Genomic DNA, 19,524 nt, shown 5'->3' on the forward strand with positions numbered 1-19,524 from the left:
TTGTTAAATACGTTAAATGTATTTGCAACTGCAAATATGGACAACTATCAGCTGTAGAACGGAATGACGACAATGAAAATTTATGCTGGACCGGGACTCGAACCCAAATTTTCCGATTATTGCAAGTGGTCACCTTACCATTTAGCTATTTGTGCACGGCTCACAGCCAGATCCAAATTTCCAAATGTCATCAACCATGTGTCTACAGCCCGTACTCGTGCATCCATTATGCATATTCCTGTACAGGTGAGACATTTTACTTGAAAGTAGCTTGCCCGTGGTTGGCAGATACATGCAATATTGCAGTGTCTGTCCTTCCATTCTACAGCTGATGGTTGTCCATATTTGCAACTGCGAATACATTGAACATATTTTGTAATGGCTGTAGTTGCCACAATGTCTGTTCCTTTGGAGCATGGAAGCATGTCCAAATGAACATTACATCGTAATTTGGAGTAACACAGACACTGCAATAGTGTATTTATCCGCCGACACCATGCAAGCGACTTTCAGATAAAATGTCTCAGCTATATGGGAATATAAATAATGGATGTATGAGTACAGGTTGCAGGCACATGGTTGACAACATATGATAGTTTGGGTCTGGCTGTGAGTCAAGCATGCATAGCCTAACGGTAAAGTGAATGCTCGAGATATGTGGCAAATGTGGATTCAAGTCCCAGTCTGGCAAAAATTTTCATTGTTGTCATTCCACTCTACACACCGAGCGGGTTGGCACAGTGGTTAGCATACTGGACTCATATTCAGGAGGAGGATAGTCGTTCAAACCCACTTCCAGCCATCCAGATTTAGGTTTTCCATGATTTCCCTAAATTGCTTCAGTCAGATGCCAGGATTGTTCCTTTGAAAGGGCATGGCCGACTTCCTTCCTCATCCTTCCCTAATCCGATGGGATCGATGACCTTGCTGTGCGGTCTCCTCTCCCAAATCAACCAACCAACTATTCTACAGCCGATGGTTGTCCATATTCAAAACTGCAAACACATTTAATGTAGTCCAACTATTAGTGAAAACAGCATCAAAATCCCTGCAATAGTTCTTGAGATTAGGCTGAACACACAGACAGAAGTGAGCAGAGGACTTCAATTTATGAATGTGGAGAATATTTACATTGCCACAGAACCCTTAAAAATAAAAAAAAATAAAAAAAAGAAAAAAAAAAAGATCCTGCTAAGTGCCTCAGCCTACAAGTACAGAAAGATATACACTAAAACAATTTTTTCTAAAAACTATTCTTTGTTATTTCAAATGGATGAACTATATATGCTGGACAGTTATGAAAACTTGAATTAATTACTATTACCGAGCATTCTTGGATACATTACAAGTATGGTAAGTAACGGAAATCTTACCTGAATGAAGCCAGTAATTTGTCCATTGAGGGATACCATGACGTGCACAACACTGAGCTTCTTCATTTTCGTGATGCGGAAAAAGTAAATCAACACCTCCAGAATGGATGTCAATACTTTCTCCCAGGAGTGCACTAAAAGTAGACATCATTTCATAGAAAATTTTTATTGTGATTTCAATGAATTCACCTGCCATAAAAGCCAAAGATGAATCATGTCACTCAGGTTGATTAAAAATATTGATACATCACAACAAAGCTGACAGGTTTTCAAAACAAAATATTTCAGCATTAGAAGAAAAGTGGATACATAAAATTTAGGTGTTACATGAGTTGCTACTTTTTTGATTCTTAAACTATTTCTCCTTCTGTACTTTAAGTATGATCTACAAATAGCTCTTACCATAAAATCAATTAAATGGAAAAGTAGACAGTCATTTTTACAATACAACAATACCACACATAAAAGAGAAAGTGAAAAGAAAATCTTTATCAGTGGAAATTCAAGGGCAGAATATAATATTGATATGAGGAGGGATCAAGAGGTGATGAAAAGTGGACAGGTATGTACAAAGAATGATAAACTGCTTGGTTCTGCCTGTCAGTTCTGAAGAAGCTAAGTAAGCAATTTATATGCCTGTCCACTGTTCACTGCCTGTTCTCATTAACTGATTAACTTAGGAATGTGGAACAAGTAAAGGTATATATTCAGGCCATTCCATGAAAAGCGAATTGTTACATATGTAACACTTCCTATTCCTTTGTTTAATAAAAAATCTACACAGCTTGCACTGTCAAACTTTCACTGTTCATTTTTATATTTATGTCTATCTGCTTTTTTAAATACTTTCATGTCAATTGTATAAATGTTTTGACTGTAACCATGGCATGACCCATTAACAACAGACAGACAAATCAGAGAAACTAAATCTTTAGCTGTATTAACAACATACTGTCACTACATTGTTTAATGCTACTCATGCTTATGACAGCTAAATTTAACCAAGTAAATTAAAAAGTAAGTTGCTTCAATAATGCTGCTGTTTCCTCATTTATATCAAATAGCTGCTGCTTTAGCTTGATATTTAGTCAATTACATTGCTATTTTTCAAAGAAAATAGTTACCTACACCTGAAATAGAAACCCCTGTTTACAGTCCTTTGTTATTTGTCACACATCTTTACAACAAACACTGCTGCTTGCCATGTAGCTAACAGAACAATTCAATCCTTGGAGCTAGATATTAAGATAATTTGTAGAAAGGGTGGATGAAGATGTATGTTTTTAACTTTCTTTTGAACTGCTTTGGATTCTCGATTTCTTGCTTTAAGTTGCATGGGAGCATGGTTGGCTGGTTGATTTGGGGGAGGGAACCAAACAGAGGGGTCAGCGGTCCGATGGGAGCATGTTAAACACCTTCGATCCATATTACACAACTCCGCTCTGAACCCTATGCAAAGAGGCAAAATCTACATAGATTTGATTTTGAGTCTCGTATTAAAATTGTGTAGACTTTACAAAATAAGGTTATTGCTTGCTATTGCTGATAAACTACTTCATTTACTTTAGGTGGAGTAACCCAGATGATAATTCCATAAGACATCAGTGAGCAAAAATGTGCAAAATAAGCCAACACTGTTGTCTTTAGGTCAGTATAATGAGAGAGATACTTTTAAGGGCAAAACCTGAAAGAATTGTACAGAAAGTGTTTCATTTTGTGTATAAGCATTAATGTCTATTTCAGATGGTAGCAAATCTTTTTGCTCATTTGAAATTGCATAATATGAGTCTTTGTAAGATTAAGCTGAATTTTTGGCTGTGAACCACTTGAAGACCTGTTGAGCTATCAGCAGAGCTGTGCCTGTTAAGATTAAGTCTGGACCAATGATCAGTATTCTTGTGTTATCACCAAACACTACAGTTTTTGAACCATACTAAAGTCACTGGAAAATAATTTGTGTTGGTTAAAAATGAGAATGAGGCCAGTACCAAGTCTGGTGGGATAACATGTTACGTTCCCCCTGCTGTGATGTTAGTTTCATGCCAGTGACTCAGTCTGTCCTCTGCTTTCTGTTATGAAAGTAAGATTCCAGCCAAATCAAGTGGCAGTTAACAAGCTTTGCTCAGATAAATGAGTCAGTACTCTGTCATAGGTAAGTTTCTCAAATAGTTTGGAAATGACTGAAAGAGTCTGATTCTGACTGAGCATTTAACGAGACCAAACAGCTCAGGCCATGTCTCCTGTTCACCTTCACAGGACACAAGCAAGGCACCCATTCTGCCTGAATATAGTGAAAATTCTGTGTTCGAATGTGAGAAAGTGTTTTAAATGTTTGTGTAGCATGTATCTGAGGCGGAACAAGGGAACCAGCCAGGTATACACTTCTAGTGGGATGTGGGAAACAGCCTAAAAACCACATCCAGGCTGGTTGGCACACCATTCCTCATCATTAATCCTCCAGGTGGATTCAATCCAGGGCCAGTGTACCCCCCTGTCCCAGAAGCAGTCATGTTAGCACGTGCAGCTAACAGGGCGGATATATTTCATGCATATTAGTTTTCTTATCAGGCAGAGTTCTGTGCTTTATTAACTGTGTAGTACACAGAACTGCTGTTTGCATCATGGCACACATTTGTTTTTGTGTTTCAAGAGCCACTTGTAGTTGTTAGATTCCCCAGCTGAGTGACAGATCCCCTAGCAGCAGCAGCAGCAGCAGCAACAGCAGAGCATTATAGTACTGTGAGTTGTCACCGCTTCTCATAAAAAGAGACCTACTTTACATTTTGTCAGGGTCTCATAAACATGCAGAAAGGGCTTCAGTTTTAAAGGGCACAGGATGAACGCAGGAAGAGGGCAGACATAGGAACAATCAATATTGTAGTTGTAAACTGCCGTGGCTGTGTTGGAAAAGAAGCAGAGGTCGAAGCACTAGTAGAAAGCACTGAATCTCAAATCATTATAGGTATGGAAAGCTGGCTAAATCTGGATATATGTTCAGCTGAAAATTTTACAAAGAAGCTAACTATGTTCAGAAAGGATAGGTTAAATACAGTTGGTGGTGGAGAGTTTATTGCTATCAGTAGTAGTTTACCTTACAGTGAAACTGAAGTAGATATTTAATGCGAGTTAGTATGGATAGAGTTTATACTTGACAACTGAAATAAATTAATAATCGGTTCCTTTTACCAGCCCCCTGTGCCCAACAGTTCCAAGAAAACTTGAGTGTCATTTCAAATACATACCCCACTCATACAACCATAGTTGGCAGTGGCTTCAGTCTACCCTCAATATGTTGGCAAAAAAATGTGTCTAAAGTCTGAGGTAGGCATTAAACGTCATCCAAAATCATACTGAATGCCTTCTCATAAAATTATTTTGGACAACTAGTTCGGGAGCCCACTCGAAGTGTAAATGGTTGTGAAAACATATGAGCAAAAATTAACACAAAATAAATCTATTCAAAAAGCAGATAACAGTTTGCTTGTCACCTTCCTAGGAGGCAGCCTCCACTCTTTCCAATCTGTGTAGGTAGGCATAGACCAGATGTGGTTTAAATTCAAAGAAATTGTATCGACAGCAATTGAAGAGGTATACCAAATAAATTAATAAGAAATGGCACTGATCCCCCATGGTACACAATACAGGTCAGAACACTACAGCAGAAGTAGCGAAAAAAGGGTGCGCAATTTAAAAGAAAGCAAAATCCCCAAGATTGACGAAATTTTACTGAAGCTTCAAATTTAGTGTGAACTACAATGCACGGTGCTTTTAATAGGTTCCACAATGAAACTCTGTCTCAAAATCTGGTAGAAAACCCAAAGAGATTTTGGTCAATTGTTAAGTACAGCAGTGGCAACATGCAATCAATACCTTCACTGCATGATAACAATGGTGATGTTATTGATGACAGCACCACTAAGGTAGAGTCACTAAACACGGTTTTCCAAAATTCCTTCATAAAAGAGCATTAAGTAACTATTCCAGAATTCAAATCAAGAACAACTACTAACATGAGTAAATTAGGAGTAGATATCTTTGGTACAGCAAAGCAGCTTAAAACGCTTAAGACTGGCAAGGCTTCTGTTCCAGACTGTACACTAGTCAGGTTCCTTTCAGAGTATGCTGATACAATAGCTCCATACTTAGCAATCATATACACCCACTAACTCGTAGAAAGATCTGTACCTAGAGACTGGAAAGCTGCACAAGTCACACCAATACCCAAGAAAAGAAAGAGGAGGAATCTCCTGTATTACAGACCCATATCGCTAATGTTAATTTGCAGTAGGATTTTGGAACATATACTGTGCTTGAACATTATGAATCACCTTGAAGAGAATAGTCTGCCCTGGTAGCTGAGGGGTCAGCGCGACAGACTGTCATACCCAACAGCCTGGGTTCGATTCCCGGCTGGGTCAGAGATTTTCTCTACTCAGGGACTGAGTGTTGTGTTGTCTTTATCATCATTATTTCATTCCCATCGACCTGCAAGTCGTCGAAGTGGCATCAACTCGAAAGACTTGCACCAGGCGAACGGTCTACCCGACGGGAGGCCATAGCCACATGGCATTTCCATTTTACCTTGAAGAGAATGATTTATTGACAAACAGCGAACACAGATTGAGAAAATATTGTTCCTGTGAATCACAAATAGCTCTTTATTCTCATAAAGTAATGAGAGCTATTGACAGGGGACATAAAATTGAATACATATTTTTAGATTTCTAGAAGGCTTTTGACACCGTTCCTCACAAGCAACTTCTAATTAAATTACGTGGCTATGGAGTGCTATCTAAGCTGTGTGGCTGGATGCATGATTTCCTGTCCAAAAGGTCACACTTCTTAATAACTGACGGAAAGTCATCGAGTAAAACAGAAGTAATGTATAGCGTTCCCCAAGGAAGTGTTATAGGCCCTTTGTTGTTACTTACCTACATAAATGATTTAGGGGACAATATGAGCAGTCCTCTTAAGATTGTTTGCGGATGATGCTGTCATCCATACAAGCAGTAAAAAGAATCTGCTAAGTTTCAGTTGCATGATAAATCACACAAATCTAAAGGTAATAAACTCAACCAAATACTTAGAGATTACAGTTACGAATAACTTAAATTGGAATGATGTGGGGAAAGCAAACCAAAGACTGTGATTTATTGTCTGACAACATCGAAAATGTAATAATTTTACAAAAGAGACTGCTTACACTATGCTTGTCTGTTCACTTCTGGAGTACTGTGTGTAGTGTGGGATCTGCTTCAGATAGGATTGCTGGAGGACTTTGAAAAAGTTCACAGAAGGGCAGCTCATTTTGTATAATCATGAAATAGGAGACACAGTGCCACAGATATGATACATGAATTGGGGTGGCAGTCATTACAACAAAGGCATTTTTCGCTGCATGACTTTCTGGTGAAATTTAAATCACTAACTTTCTCCCCAGAGTGTGAATATATTTTGTTGGTGCTCACCTACATAGGGAGAAATGATCATCATAATAAAATAAGAGAAATCAGAACTCGCATGGAAAGATTTAAGTGTTCATTTTTCTTGTGCACTGGTGAACTGGAAGATGAGAAATGAGGCCTGTAATTAAAGGAGGTTTGCTTATCTCCAGTTTTATAGATGGGTGTTGTTATATTTCAATCTGTGTTCATTAACTAATTAGAAAGATAACTTAATGATAATCCTATCAAGCCAGGACAAGATATAAATAATTTGCTAGAAACACTACCATAGTCAGCAGAGCTACTACTTCTTTAATGACAGATAAATTTTGTAATCTCCTTATGAGTCGTGTTTTTGAAACTAATATTTATTAGTGGTGCTTGCAGTTAACTTCCCTATTATGTAAAATAATAAAGTGAACAAAATATTTACACTTTACATCATTCATAAAATTGTTAACTTTTCATTGAACCTGTGACTCTTCAAATACTGTGAGCATTTCAAAACCTGCTGATATGTTCCAGTTTTCATCTTATCCAGCTTTTAACAAAAACATTTTTTCTGCAGTATACAGGTTTCTGGCTTATCCACTATTTATTATTATTTCCAGAAAAGGCAATTTCTTCCAGATACAGATTTTGGTATACATGGTGAGTCACCTAACATTATGGCGCTGGATATATTTCGTAAACCACATCAAATACTTACGAATCGATTCCACAGACCGAACGTGAGGAGAGGGGCTAGTATAATTGGTTAATACAAACCATAAAAAAATGCACTGAAGTAAGTTTTTTAACACAAACCTACGTTTTTTTAAATGGAACCCCGTTAGTTTTGTTAGCACATCTGAACATATAAACAAATACGTAATCAGTGCCGTTTGTTGCATTGTAAAATGTTGATTACATCCGGAGATATTGTAACCTAAAGTTGACGCTTGAGTACCACTCCTCCGCTGTTCGATCGTGTGTATCAGAGAGCACTGAATTACGTAGGGATCCAAAGAGAACGGTGATGGACCTTAGGTACAGAAGAGACTGGAACAGCACATTACGTCCACTTGCTAACACCTTTTTATTGGTCTTTTTCACTGACGCACATGTACATTACCATGAGGGATGAGGTATACGTACACACGTGGTTTCCGTTTTCAATTACGGAGTGGAATAGAGTGTGTCCCGGCATGTCAGGCCAATAAATGTTCAATGTCGTGGCCATCATTTGCTGCACACAATTGCAATCTCTGGCGTAATGAATGTCGTACACGCTGCAGTACATGTGGTGTAATGTCGCCGCAGGCTGCCACAATACGTTGTTTCATATCCTCTGGGGTTGTAGGCACATCACGGTACACATTTTCCTTTAACGTACCCCACAGAAAGAAGTCCAGAGGTGTAAGATCAGGAGAACGGGCTGGCCAATTTATGCGTCCTCCACGTCCTATGAAACGTCCGTCGAACATCCTGTCAAGAGTCAGCCTAGTGTTAATTGCGGAATGTGCAGGTGCACCATCATGCTGATACCACATACGTCGACGCGTTTCCAGTGGGACATTTTCGAGCAACGTTGGCAGATCATTCTGTAGAAACGCGATGTATGTCGCACCTGTTTGGGCCCCTGCAATGAAGTGAGGACCAATGAGGTGGTCGCCAATGATTCTGCACCATACATTTACAGTCCACGGTCGCTTTTGCTCTACCTGTCTGAGCCAGTGAGGATTGTCCACAGACCAGTAATGCATGTTCCGTAGATTCACTGCCCCATGGTTTGTGAAACCCACTTCATCGGTAAACAGGTAGAACTGCAACGCATTCTCTGTTAATGCCCATTGACAGAATTGCACTCGATGATTAAAGTCATCACCATGTAATTGCTGATGTAGCGACACATGAAACAGGTGAAAGCGGTGACGATGCAGTATGTGCGCATGACACTACTTTGACTCAGTCCACCGGCTCTCGCAATGTCCCGTGTACTCATGTGTGGGTTCATGGCGACAGCAGCTAACACACCAACTGCACCCGCTTCTCCTGTGACAGGCCTGTTACGGACCCGTTTGCATGCTACGACCATACCTGTTGCATACAGTTGGCGGTAGATGTTTTGCAATGTGCGGCATGTTGGATGCTCTCTGTCCGGGTACCGTTCTGCATACACCCTGCAGGCTTCAGCTGCATTTCGTCGACACTCGCCATAGATGAGTATCATCTCCGCCTTTTCAGAGTTCGAATACACCACGGTCACAGTTCCTACAACACTACACTATCACAGATGTCTGGTAACACGGTGTACTACAGTTGGTCTGCATGCGGAGACGAATGCAGAATAACAATAGCAGCAAGCGCTACATTCGGACACTGTGACAGCTAGACCAAACCACAACAGTGCACTACAGCCACACTCGTAAACACGGTCGTCATCGTAAACATGTCCCTGCAGATGCTGCTCGCCGACTGTGGCCCGTGTTTGTTACAACACGCAACTGAACGTTGGAGGTTTCAAGCGTCAACTTTAGGTCACAATATCTCTGGATGTAATTAACATAGTACAATGCAACAAATGGCACTGATTACGTATTTGTTTATATGTTCAGATGTGCTAACAAAACTAACGTGGTTCCATTTAAAAAAAACGTAGGTTTGTGTTAAAAAACATACTTCCGTGCATTTTCGTATGGTTTGTATTAAACAATTACACTAGCCCCTCTCCTCACGTTCGGTCTGTGGAATCGGTTCGTCAGTATTTGATGTGGTTAACGAAATATATCCAGCGGTAACGTTAGGTGACTCACCCTGTATAAGAAGACAGCACATGAAAGTAGGATGTGTTAGCATATACCTCACAGCTTTCAGTACGCACATTCCCACATCAGGTGATTGCACATGAGGCCATTGGCAGAGAATAAAAGTTGCCCACGTGGAATCAACATTATCTGTCACTTGTCTGTTGTGCTGTCATTGCTGCCAGGAGATCTCTGGTCACCAGCAGGTCCTGTGACATCATCTCTGAACTGACAATCTCCGTATGTTCGGAGACTTGACTTGCCAGTCTCCGCTGCTGCATGCTCAACCAAAAACTCATCACTTGAGTCTGTTGTCGGGTAAAATGTACTATACCAGTGTTGGAATGGGAGCAAGTTCATGAGTATTACTGAGAATTCGCAGCACTGCTGCTACACATACAAAAGCTGGGCATGATGATTATCTGTACATTTTATAAACTGGAGCCTTCACCACATTTTTGTTTGTATATGAACGCTAACCTCAGGAACTACTGTAGGCATTCTGATTTTTGAGGAGGATTTCTGTATATAGCTTACTAGCACTACACCACACAAGTCATCCAGTTGTAGCTACTTACAAGGGAAACTCCCTATTGCAACCCCTTCAGATTTAGTGGTAAGATGGGCCACTGGGTAGCCCGTCAAGAACTGAACACAGATCAAGCATGAAAACAGGAAGAACTTGTACTGAACAGTGGAAAAAATAAGCAATATAGAAACAGTGAACAATCCAAGATCAACATGTGCAACATCTAGTGATGTTGAATGACTCTAGAATCGTGGTCATGGGTTCACGGTGTTGGACTGCGAAAAGGGGAGATCCAGGTTCAAATTTCCCTCAGGCCCAACTATTTTTTCCTCTCCACAAAATTATGAACTGTCCATCCAGTAACTGACATGTCTCTTTGCTGTATTCAGATTTGTGTTTGTACAGTGGAGTAACGTCCATTTGCAACAGCGATGTGTGACAAAGGGACATACACGGCACTCCCGCAGAAATTCAAATGGGAGGTTCTTGGTAACCCTCCATACAGTCCAGTCCTTTCTCCCTGTGATTATGCCATTTTTGGTCCCCTTAAAAAGGCTCTGAGGGGCAAACAATTCACCTCGGATGACGACATCAAGCTGTACATGCGGAACTGGTTAAATTTGCAGCCCCGGGAATTTTATGAGACAGCCATTCACCACCTTGTATCAAAGTGGTACAAGTGTCTCAACAGCCAGGGTCAATACTTCTAACATACAGGTACTGGTTTTTGTAATTATGCCTCTGGATTGTTTCTTTTTGAACGTCCCTTATAATATGTCACTCATCGAGCTCTGCCCTCAGATCTCAGAAGACTTGCAATTAGACTACTATGAACATTACACAACGTTATTAATATTTCCAAGTCTACCCAATGATAAAAATAACAGAGACAACAGTGGAACAGAGAGTCACAGGTGATCCAAAGTAATGTGTAATTTTTATTTTTCAGTACATATTGATGTTTTATTAATATATTTAAAGTTTGGAGTGTTCATAGTAAGCCACACTACCTCACATCAACTACATAAACAGCAAATTTTGCTTCGAAATTACTATCGAAGTATGCATATTGCTGGAAATTGATAAGCTAAGGATGATTCCAGATCATCTGGAGGGGAATCACAGGTGGAAAGTGTTCATCGAACAATCATGACATCACTAAGTTGGCAGCAGTGGCGGCTGGTTATCATGTGATAATGTGCTACAGCAAACTATAAATACTGTACTAAAATTATGCCATTTCACTTCGAATTCGATATGGAAATGGCACTAAAATTATGGCATCTCTCTTTGAACGCGTGCTGGTATGAAAATAAAACAGACAAAAACATGTTTTGTAGTGCTCTCTTCGTGATAAGTGGAAACCAGTGTTGAGTGCTGAAATAATGATCAGCTGCGCTATGATCAACTCAGAGAAGCAACGCAACTGTCTGTTTTCTGCCAAGCATGCTCTGATCTGACATCATCCATTCTGGTACTACATGTGTTACGTTATTCACAGCACCAGGTCAGTATTTTTCTTTGAAATTACATGTAGTGTATTGTGCAAACATAGAGTATAATGACTTTTTAAGGAGAAGACGTCATGACGGCATTGTGGGCAAATGGTGTAGAGCAAAGACGTAATTTGTGAATTTCGATTCCTACTGATACCAACTTTTTTTCTTTTTATTACCAGAAATATTAAACTATTAATTTAAAAATAACAATTCAGTTTACATATGTAAAATTAATATATTTGATTCAGTTACGATTACTACCCTCATAAGGCAAAGGGCTATAGGCTAGATGGTGATAAAACATGTGAGTATAAGAAAATTTGGTATGAAAGAGTTTTCTGTAAATGATCTGCTAAAGACACCCTCTTCCAGAAGATCTTTGGAGGGAAAGTGAAATTTAAAGAGTTAGGTAGATGAACTTCAAATATAAATCTAACAACAGAGGGGCATGGGACGAGGCTCAGCGGTTTGGCTTACATAACACCAAAAGTTTTGAAATATTTGCAAAATATTTTGATCAGCATCTTAATTGATCAGAACCAATCCTTGAGCTTGAATGCTCAAAACTCATGAAAATCTACCAAAGAAATTAGAGAAGTTATTAAAACTTTGTAAAGCTAGTGGAGAACACTATTACAACAACACACTTGAAATGGCTTCTACTAAAAAAAGAGCTAAAATTAATCTTTGAGCAAACTTGGAAAACAGAAAAACTTCCAGGAGAGTGAAAGGTTTCATTTCATTGGTACATTCACTACATCATCATTTTTCAAGATTATACAAAACAGACTTGAAGCAACAATGGAGAGTAATTTATGTGAATATCAACCGGGTTTTAGGAAGAGCAGATCATATTCTGAACAAATATTTAATCTGAAGTCAATTATTTGTCACTGATTACTGAATTCAAACAGTCAGCACTTTTATTTGAAATAGCATGTAGCATATTGTACAAGTATAGAGCAATAGGGATTTTTAAAGCAGCATTATCATGACTCCATTGTGGGCAAGTGGTCTGAAGCATAGAATGGTAATTTGCTGACATGGGTTTGATTCCTGTAGATACCAATTTTTTTTCCCCCGATTTTATTTTATTCCTCACAATGTTAAACTATTAATTATGAAATTTAAATATATTTAAACAGTTCAGTTTATACACACAAAATTTATATAATAAATTTAATTCTGATTATTACCATTGTAAGTCAAAATACTATAGACCATCACATTGTAGCACACTGGTATAATTTTGCACGAGCCGCCAGTGGCTATCAGTAAGCATGACTCATGGGACACATATACAGGGTGTTCAGAAACAGTCTGACAAGCTGGTAATGATGTTGTAGGGTAAGTTGTGCTGAGAAATAATTATTAAGAAATAATTCAATACACTGTGTCATTTCTAAGTTAATTAGCATTGAAGTTAGCCAATCAACAGACCATTGTATGTGTAACTTCAAGCGGCCCACTGGACACTTCTTCACCAAACATTCTTCGTTTGGTTTCCTAAAACTGAACACGATAGTGATACAAAAATTGGACATGAGATGGTAGTAAGGACCAAACTCAAGCCAAATGCTGAGCAATTTCATACGTTATCATCTATGCTATGAGTACAACTGATTCTAATTGTATCTGGTAGGCCACTTGAATATGTGCAGCCAATGGCCTGATCAGCTACTAACTTCAGTGCTAACTAACTCTGAAACAGAGCAACATATCAATTTTTTTCTTAACAATTATGTCTCAGCACAACCTACCCTGCAAATACCTTTATAAGCTTTTCAGACTGTTTCTGACCACCTTGTATATGATATATGCTCAGTGCTCACTGCCTGAAGGTCCACACCAGCATGCGGCTCAGCTCTTACGAAACCACTTATGGCGGATGAAAGATTTTGCCGATTAATTTTGCAATGTCAGCAAGGGGCAGCAGCAATGAACACGCCAGAGACTTAGACAGCAAACTATATGAAGTATGAAAGTATGTAAAGGCTCAATACCATGAGTCATTTCTCCAGCAGGCCACTCAACATGAACACAGAGTAGTTACACCAAAATATTGAGTTGGAGACTTAATTTATTTGAGCAAACAGACCAGCTGATGAACTGGAAGAATGACCCTGAGGCAGACTCCGGAAGCAGCTGAGCCAAATGCAGGATTTACCAGACTGTGACCAGCCAGTGATATCCCACCAAACTCACCACATCACTCCTTATGCATTTAACTAATTGCATTCTCACATATAACTAATGCTCCTTTGTAGTGAAAATATACATAAATCTGTGGCATGGCCATGGAGATCTGCATGGCAATCTCCTACGCCAATCTGTTTATGAGCCATCTAGAGGAAACCTTCCTAGCCTTGTTCAAGTTTACTGATGATATCTTCATGATCTGGACCCAAAACCAAGACACCCAATCCTCATTCCTACACAGCATCTACCACTACTCTCCCTTTTGTTTGACCTGGTCCTCCTCAAACAGAAGTGTACCTTGCTGGACACTGGCCTCTACCTCTCTGATGCTTCCATCCATACCTCTGTCCCCATCAAGCCCAGTAAACATCAACAGTATCTGCATTTTGATAGGTGTCAAACCTTCCACACCAAAAATTCCCTTCCGTATAGTCTGAGCATGTGTGAACAGCACATCTGCCGTGATGAAAATTCCCATACCCAGTATGATGAAGGTCTCATTAGACAGACAATACCCTCAAAAGCTAGTCCATAAATAGATTTTCTGCACCCTATGATCACACAACTCTAACCCTCCAACCACACCTAAGGACCAGCTATTAAGTAACGCCCTCCTCATCACTCAATATCACCCCAGACTGGGACAACTGAATCATGTCTTTCACCAGAGTTTTGGTTGTCTATCATTGTGCCTGGAAATGAGGGACATCCTTGCCACAATCCTTCCCATCCCTTCTAAAGTGGTATTCTGCTATCTACCCAACCTATGCAATATCCTGGTCCATTCCTATGCCACACCTACTTCCAGTCCCTTGTCACATGGGTCATACCCCCATAGAAGACCTACATGCAAGGCCTGCCTGATTCACCTACCCAGCACATTTAACTCCAGGCCTATCATAGGCTCATCCTATCCCACTAAGGGCAGGGCCCATTGTGAAGCCAGCTACGTCATGCTGGTGCTCTGCTACAATTCCTGCATAGCATTTTGAGTGGACGTGACCACCAGTCAATTACGCAACTGAGTGAATGGTCACTCATAAGTTGTGCCTAAGAACAGAGTTAACCAACCAGTAATGGAACACACTGCTGAGGACAATATGCTCTATTCCAGCTGCTGCTTCACAATCTGTGCCACCCGTATTCTTCCCCACAGTGCCAGATTTTGTAAACAACAACTTGCAACACATCCTTCATTTCCATAATAACCTGGCCAAAATCTCGGCTGATTCTCAGCACCCACACCTTTTTCCCCACAGAACAAGCAAACATTTATTCATTTCCTATAAACCATGAAGAACACAGGATGTAATCTTCTTAGAGAATGAGTAACACATGTTACTGTAAGTAAACCATTATTTTAAAAATCTGAATTGGATGAGTAGGAAATTGTTGAAAAACTGCTCCAAAATGACGCTGTGACTCAGAGCACAAGACAAGAATATTTCATCAGTGAAATCCACATACACTGCATTCTCACATGGTTTCAGAGGTTTCTTTTCTGCACAAGGCTGAACTTGTGGGACAGGTATGAGTCTAGCTCCACAGTACACTATTTAAATTGGCACTGATTCAGTGAGGGGAGAAGACTCACAAAAACAAGAGATAGTCTGTCCCCCATTTGTATGTCATATGTAGAGGCGTGTGGAAAGCGCTGTTTGACTTAATTACAAGTTGTGCCAAGAACAAGGTGGTCTACAAGACTGGTGATTCAGGCTCACTGATCTCTGTGCTGGCAGCGAACATGCCCCACAAAAGGGTGATAAAGAGTGCTGTGGCCGCCACCGAAGTGTGAGAAGTTGCCTTCCCCCGGAAGAATGAAGATGACCAAGGCATTTCTGAGGTGGCTACCTAGGTGCTGCAATGAGGCAGTGCTCTAAAAAGGGCTGCTGCATGCCAGTCTCGTAATGCGGCCGCAAGGTTGCATAACTGGACGAACAGGAGGAGACTGCTACTCTATGCCATGACCGTGCAAACAGCCGATGGCGCGGGTGACAGCTTCCTGTTGCAGAACCTGTTGGACTTCCTTGTTATGGTAGAAGCTCTCCTGTCTGGCATGGACCCTCAGCCCAAGTGCTAGCGTGAGGGCAATGTCACCAAGTAGTGCCACAACGCAGCGTGGTGCGTCAAGTGCTCTGGGGAGCATGACAGCTGCACCTACAAGTGCAGCAGGGAAGCTCTGTCGACTTGCACCCGGTGTGGTGAATTAAAAGTCACCAGCTGGCACAGCTGGTAGGCTTTTTCAAGCCACAACCATGTCAAAGGCAGTGAGGTGGCTGCGGCAATGCAGCAGAGAAGAAGAAGACAACGATGACGGCACTGACGATGGGCACAAACCAGCCCGGCACAGCTGAGGGACAGTGCAGAAGCAGTTCCCCCTGCCAGCCGCGGGGATGACCACCAAGGCGGATGGTTGAAATGTAGCTCACACCCCTGAGAAGAACAGCAGCATCAACTTCCGCACCGCCATGGAGGAAGCCACAGCGGCCCTCATGGCAGCAGAGAGAGCTACCTCTGTAGAGAATGAGGAGACCTTGAGGTGACTGTGTACAGTGTTTGACCAATGCCTACGTTCAGCAACAGGGATGCCAACCCCGACGACCACTCCTGCACCTATGTAGAATACCGCCTACAAGCAGAAGATTCCTAGCGTGCCTGGCCCTGTGACCATGCCAGCAGTGTTGCAGGAGAACAGCACCATGAAAATGTCCTTCATCCCTGTGGCAATGGGAGTGAAGCCGACAGCTAAGGGGACAGACAGTGCCAAGATTGAAGAAAGGAAGGCAGCATTCATCACCAATGTGCAAAAGGTTGTCATAGACATACCCACAGAAACCATGCGACCCAGCTTGAGGAAAAACTGCAGCAGAATTGCACCATACAGTAAACAGAAGATGCCGAACATCAGCGATCTGCCACAGATCAATAGCAGCTTGATGTTATGCCAAGTTTCCACCAACATGGCACAGAAGAAGACTCACCGCAGCACACTGCACTGCTGCACTGGATTGCTTTTACAATAATGAACTTTAGCTCTGACACAGTATTGATGCATGATACCCACTACTAACATAACCTACCCTTGCATGATCTGTCACAGGCAGCAAGTAATCTGCTACTGCTCTTATTACCCCATCCAGACTATCGCAGAGGTTTTTTTTCCCTGGGCACTTGCCTTGGCCCTTTTTTCACTCTGCCCTTGAAACCTGTAGCTCAGGTTATAAATGCACTCTTGTGCAGTTTCTCCTGACTATGAGGTAGCTGGTTTGAAACAGGGTGGTGAAAAAAATTTCATCACTAATTTTTGGCTGGCAAAAGGAGGAGAGGTGATGGTATAGACTTCCTGATCATGAGACTTTATGTCGAAGTCCTGTGTTTAATTCCAAACCCATCTACAGTGTCTTATGGAGTGAGGGCATGTGACACCATTGTCAGAGATCCAGCTATCAGCTGGGGACATTTGGCTTGGTTGTGAGATGAGTAGGCTATGTGCCAGCACCTTGTTTCACCCTCTCCCTTCTCTCATTACCAATAATACAAAGAAAGCACTACACTATACATACACTCATTACATACACCTATATAAAACTGTTACATTTAAGACACCTGAGGCCCAACTACACTTAAAACATCAGATGTGTAAGTCACCCAACCTGCATCAATGACAAAATGTTTGCACCAAGCCATACGCTAAATGAGTTAATTTATTAATTCTGGGAAAAACCAGCAGCCCAGTAAGAACCTTCATAGATTTACACTGTGAGATTCATATTACAATCTTCCCATAAGCTTGAAACAACTGGTATTATGCATCACGTGGCCAATCTATGTGGTTCAATTCCTCCATAGTGCAAACAACTTCATAACCATAGACAAGTTGATTCTTCCAGTACTCTGATACTGATAGACATATGGATGAGTCTTCTTTCCCTGTATACCACTGAAGCTTAGAGACCTATCAGAAACATATCTGGTACATAATTATATTCTGACATCATGATAGGCAATGACACTTTTCATTTGACTATTGCCCATGGCCATACAGTAGGCATTGGCAAACAATGACTATACTGGCAGGTATTGACTCCAATGATGCATTGCTGCTACATACGCTATGGTGGCTCCACCACCTTCTCCCCAACGAAGAAGGTATGCAGTATTCACATCTGCACTACAACCGTACTGCAACTCATGCACACCCGTGTGTCATAGCTGGCCTAAGCTTTAGGCATCATCCACTTCCTGCACAGGCATTGGCAAGCCAGCTCGATGATAACAGTTCCTAGCACAACAACAACAACAACAACAACAACAACAACAACACATACAATGTGGTTTGTTATCACCAGGAATGAAGGACACCACCACATCAGGCACTGCTTTTGGCACCTTGTGACGATCCTGTCGATGACAACTGGTGTAGCCACCTTGGGACTATTTCCCTCCACAAATCGTGTGTGAAAATAGCTTACACTGTCTCAGCAGTACTTAGGCCAGCGCATGGCCTCCAAGAAGCCAATCTTCATTATGCCAATCTTCACTACGAGTTACGCTGAGCAATTGCACCAACTGCTCTGTGGTTCCTCATTCAGAGTAAATCATGACCAGCACAGACCTCCGCTGATCTGATGAATCCTTCTCTCAGTGGACACCAACTTGCAGAACTAGGCCCATGCTATGCCTCACAGCTAGGGCACCATCACACTCTTCAACAGAGTTACTGGCATTATTTTACCTCCTTTCATAGCTCTCTGTGTTGTTACTCACTCAGTGTGATCTCTTTCTGTAACTGTATCCTGAATAAATGTGTTATTACTTCTAGTCTACTTGATTGGTGTTTAATCTGTATGTACTGAAACCCAGTCCATAGTAGATTGGTGACGAGGACAGTTACCGCCCCACAGCATTCTCCTCTCATTCACCATCTGGCCACTGCCTCCCTGCTCCGATGCTGCTTTCTGTTGCTCTACAGGTTGCAGCCATGGGTGATCTTTTTCCGATGGCGTCACTGTTTTGAAGATTGGCAATGAGGATAAAATTTGGATCACTCTCACAGGCTTGTAGGCTTGTCCACTGTAACCGATGGGCACTTAGGATAAAACTCTTCTTTTTGACATCTCTTTTCATTATTGGCAACACAGTTTCCATGGTGCTCTGTCCATTTCATTGTTGTCACCGAGGGTCACCAAATTCTTTGCTCCATTCTTGTCCATGTAACACAACTGGTGACAATCCTAGCATCCCAGTCTCATCTACCATCCAGTTGCCACCCTCTCCAGCCACCCAATGCTGCTTCTTGCTGCATTAGAACATTATAGCCATGCATACTACCTTCTTGAGAGTGGTAATGCTTCAGACAGAAAAACTAGCGGTGTGATCGTGAATTTTTCACTAGCTCCAGTGCTGCTTCTACAAGACTGATCCCTTACATGGTTTGGTGATGATATGCTTCATTTTCACCCTTAGTTGTGCTTAGTGAAGATTCTACTAGCTGACCAAGTCTGCCAACTTTTGCCTGTTTGGCTCTAGTGCTGCCTTTTTCCGTTCTTATCAGTTATTCACACCAAGCTCTCTGTTTGCCTCTGGTCTGTCTCTGTTTTTCTCCCTTGATCTAGTATGGCTTCTACTCTCTTGTGCCTTTTCTGAATGATCTTCACACCTGTTACTCTTGATGTCCTCCAGCTTCTGGGAGAC

At 41.2% G+C, this 19,524-nt stretch overlaps 1 protein-coding gene across 2 annotated transcripts in view; it reads right to left on the bottom strand.

Moving 5' to 3' along the window:
* Nucleotides 1–19,524, bottom strand: part of LOC124555231 (cysteine--tRNA ligase, mitochondrial) — a 101,661-nt gene that overhangs the window by 40,590 nt on the left and 41,547 nt on the right. For both annotated transcript variants that reach the window (XM_047129088.1, XM_047129089.1), the window contains one exon: nt 1,374–1,507. In XM_047129088.1, the coding sequence (XP_046985044.1) occupies nt 1,374–1,507 (134 nt within the window). The remainder of the gene's footprint in view (nt 1–1,373; nt 1,508–19,524) is intronic.

This window comes from Schistocerca americana, chromosome X (genome assembly GCF_021461395.2).
Source record: "Schistocerca americana isolate TAMUIC-IGC-003095 chromosome X, iqSchAmer2.1, whole genome shotgun sequence".
Taxonomy (NCBI): domain Eukaryota; kingdom Metazoa; phylum Arthropoda; class Insecta; order Orthoptera; family Acrididae; genus Schistocerca; species Schistocerca americana.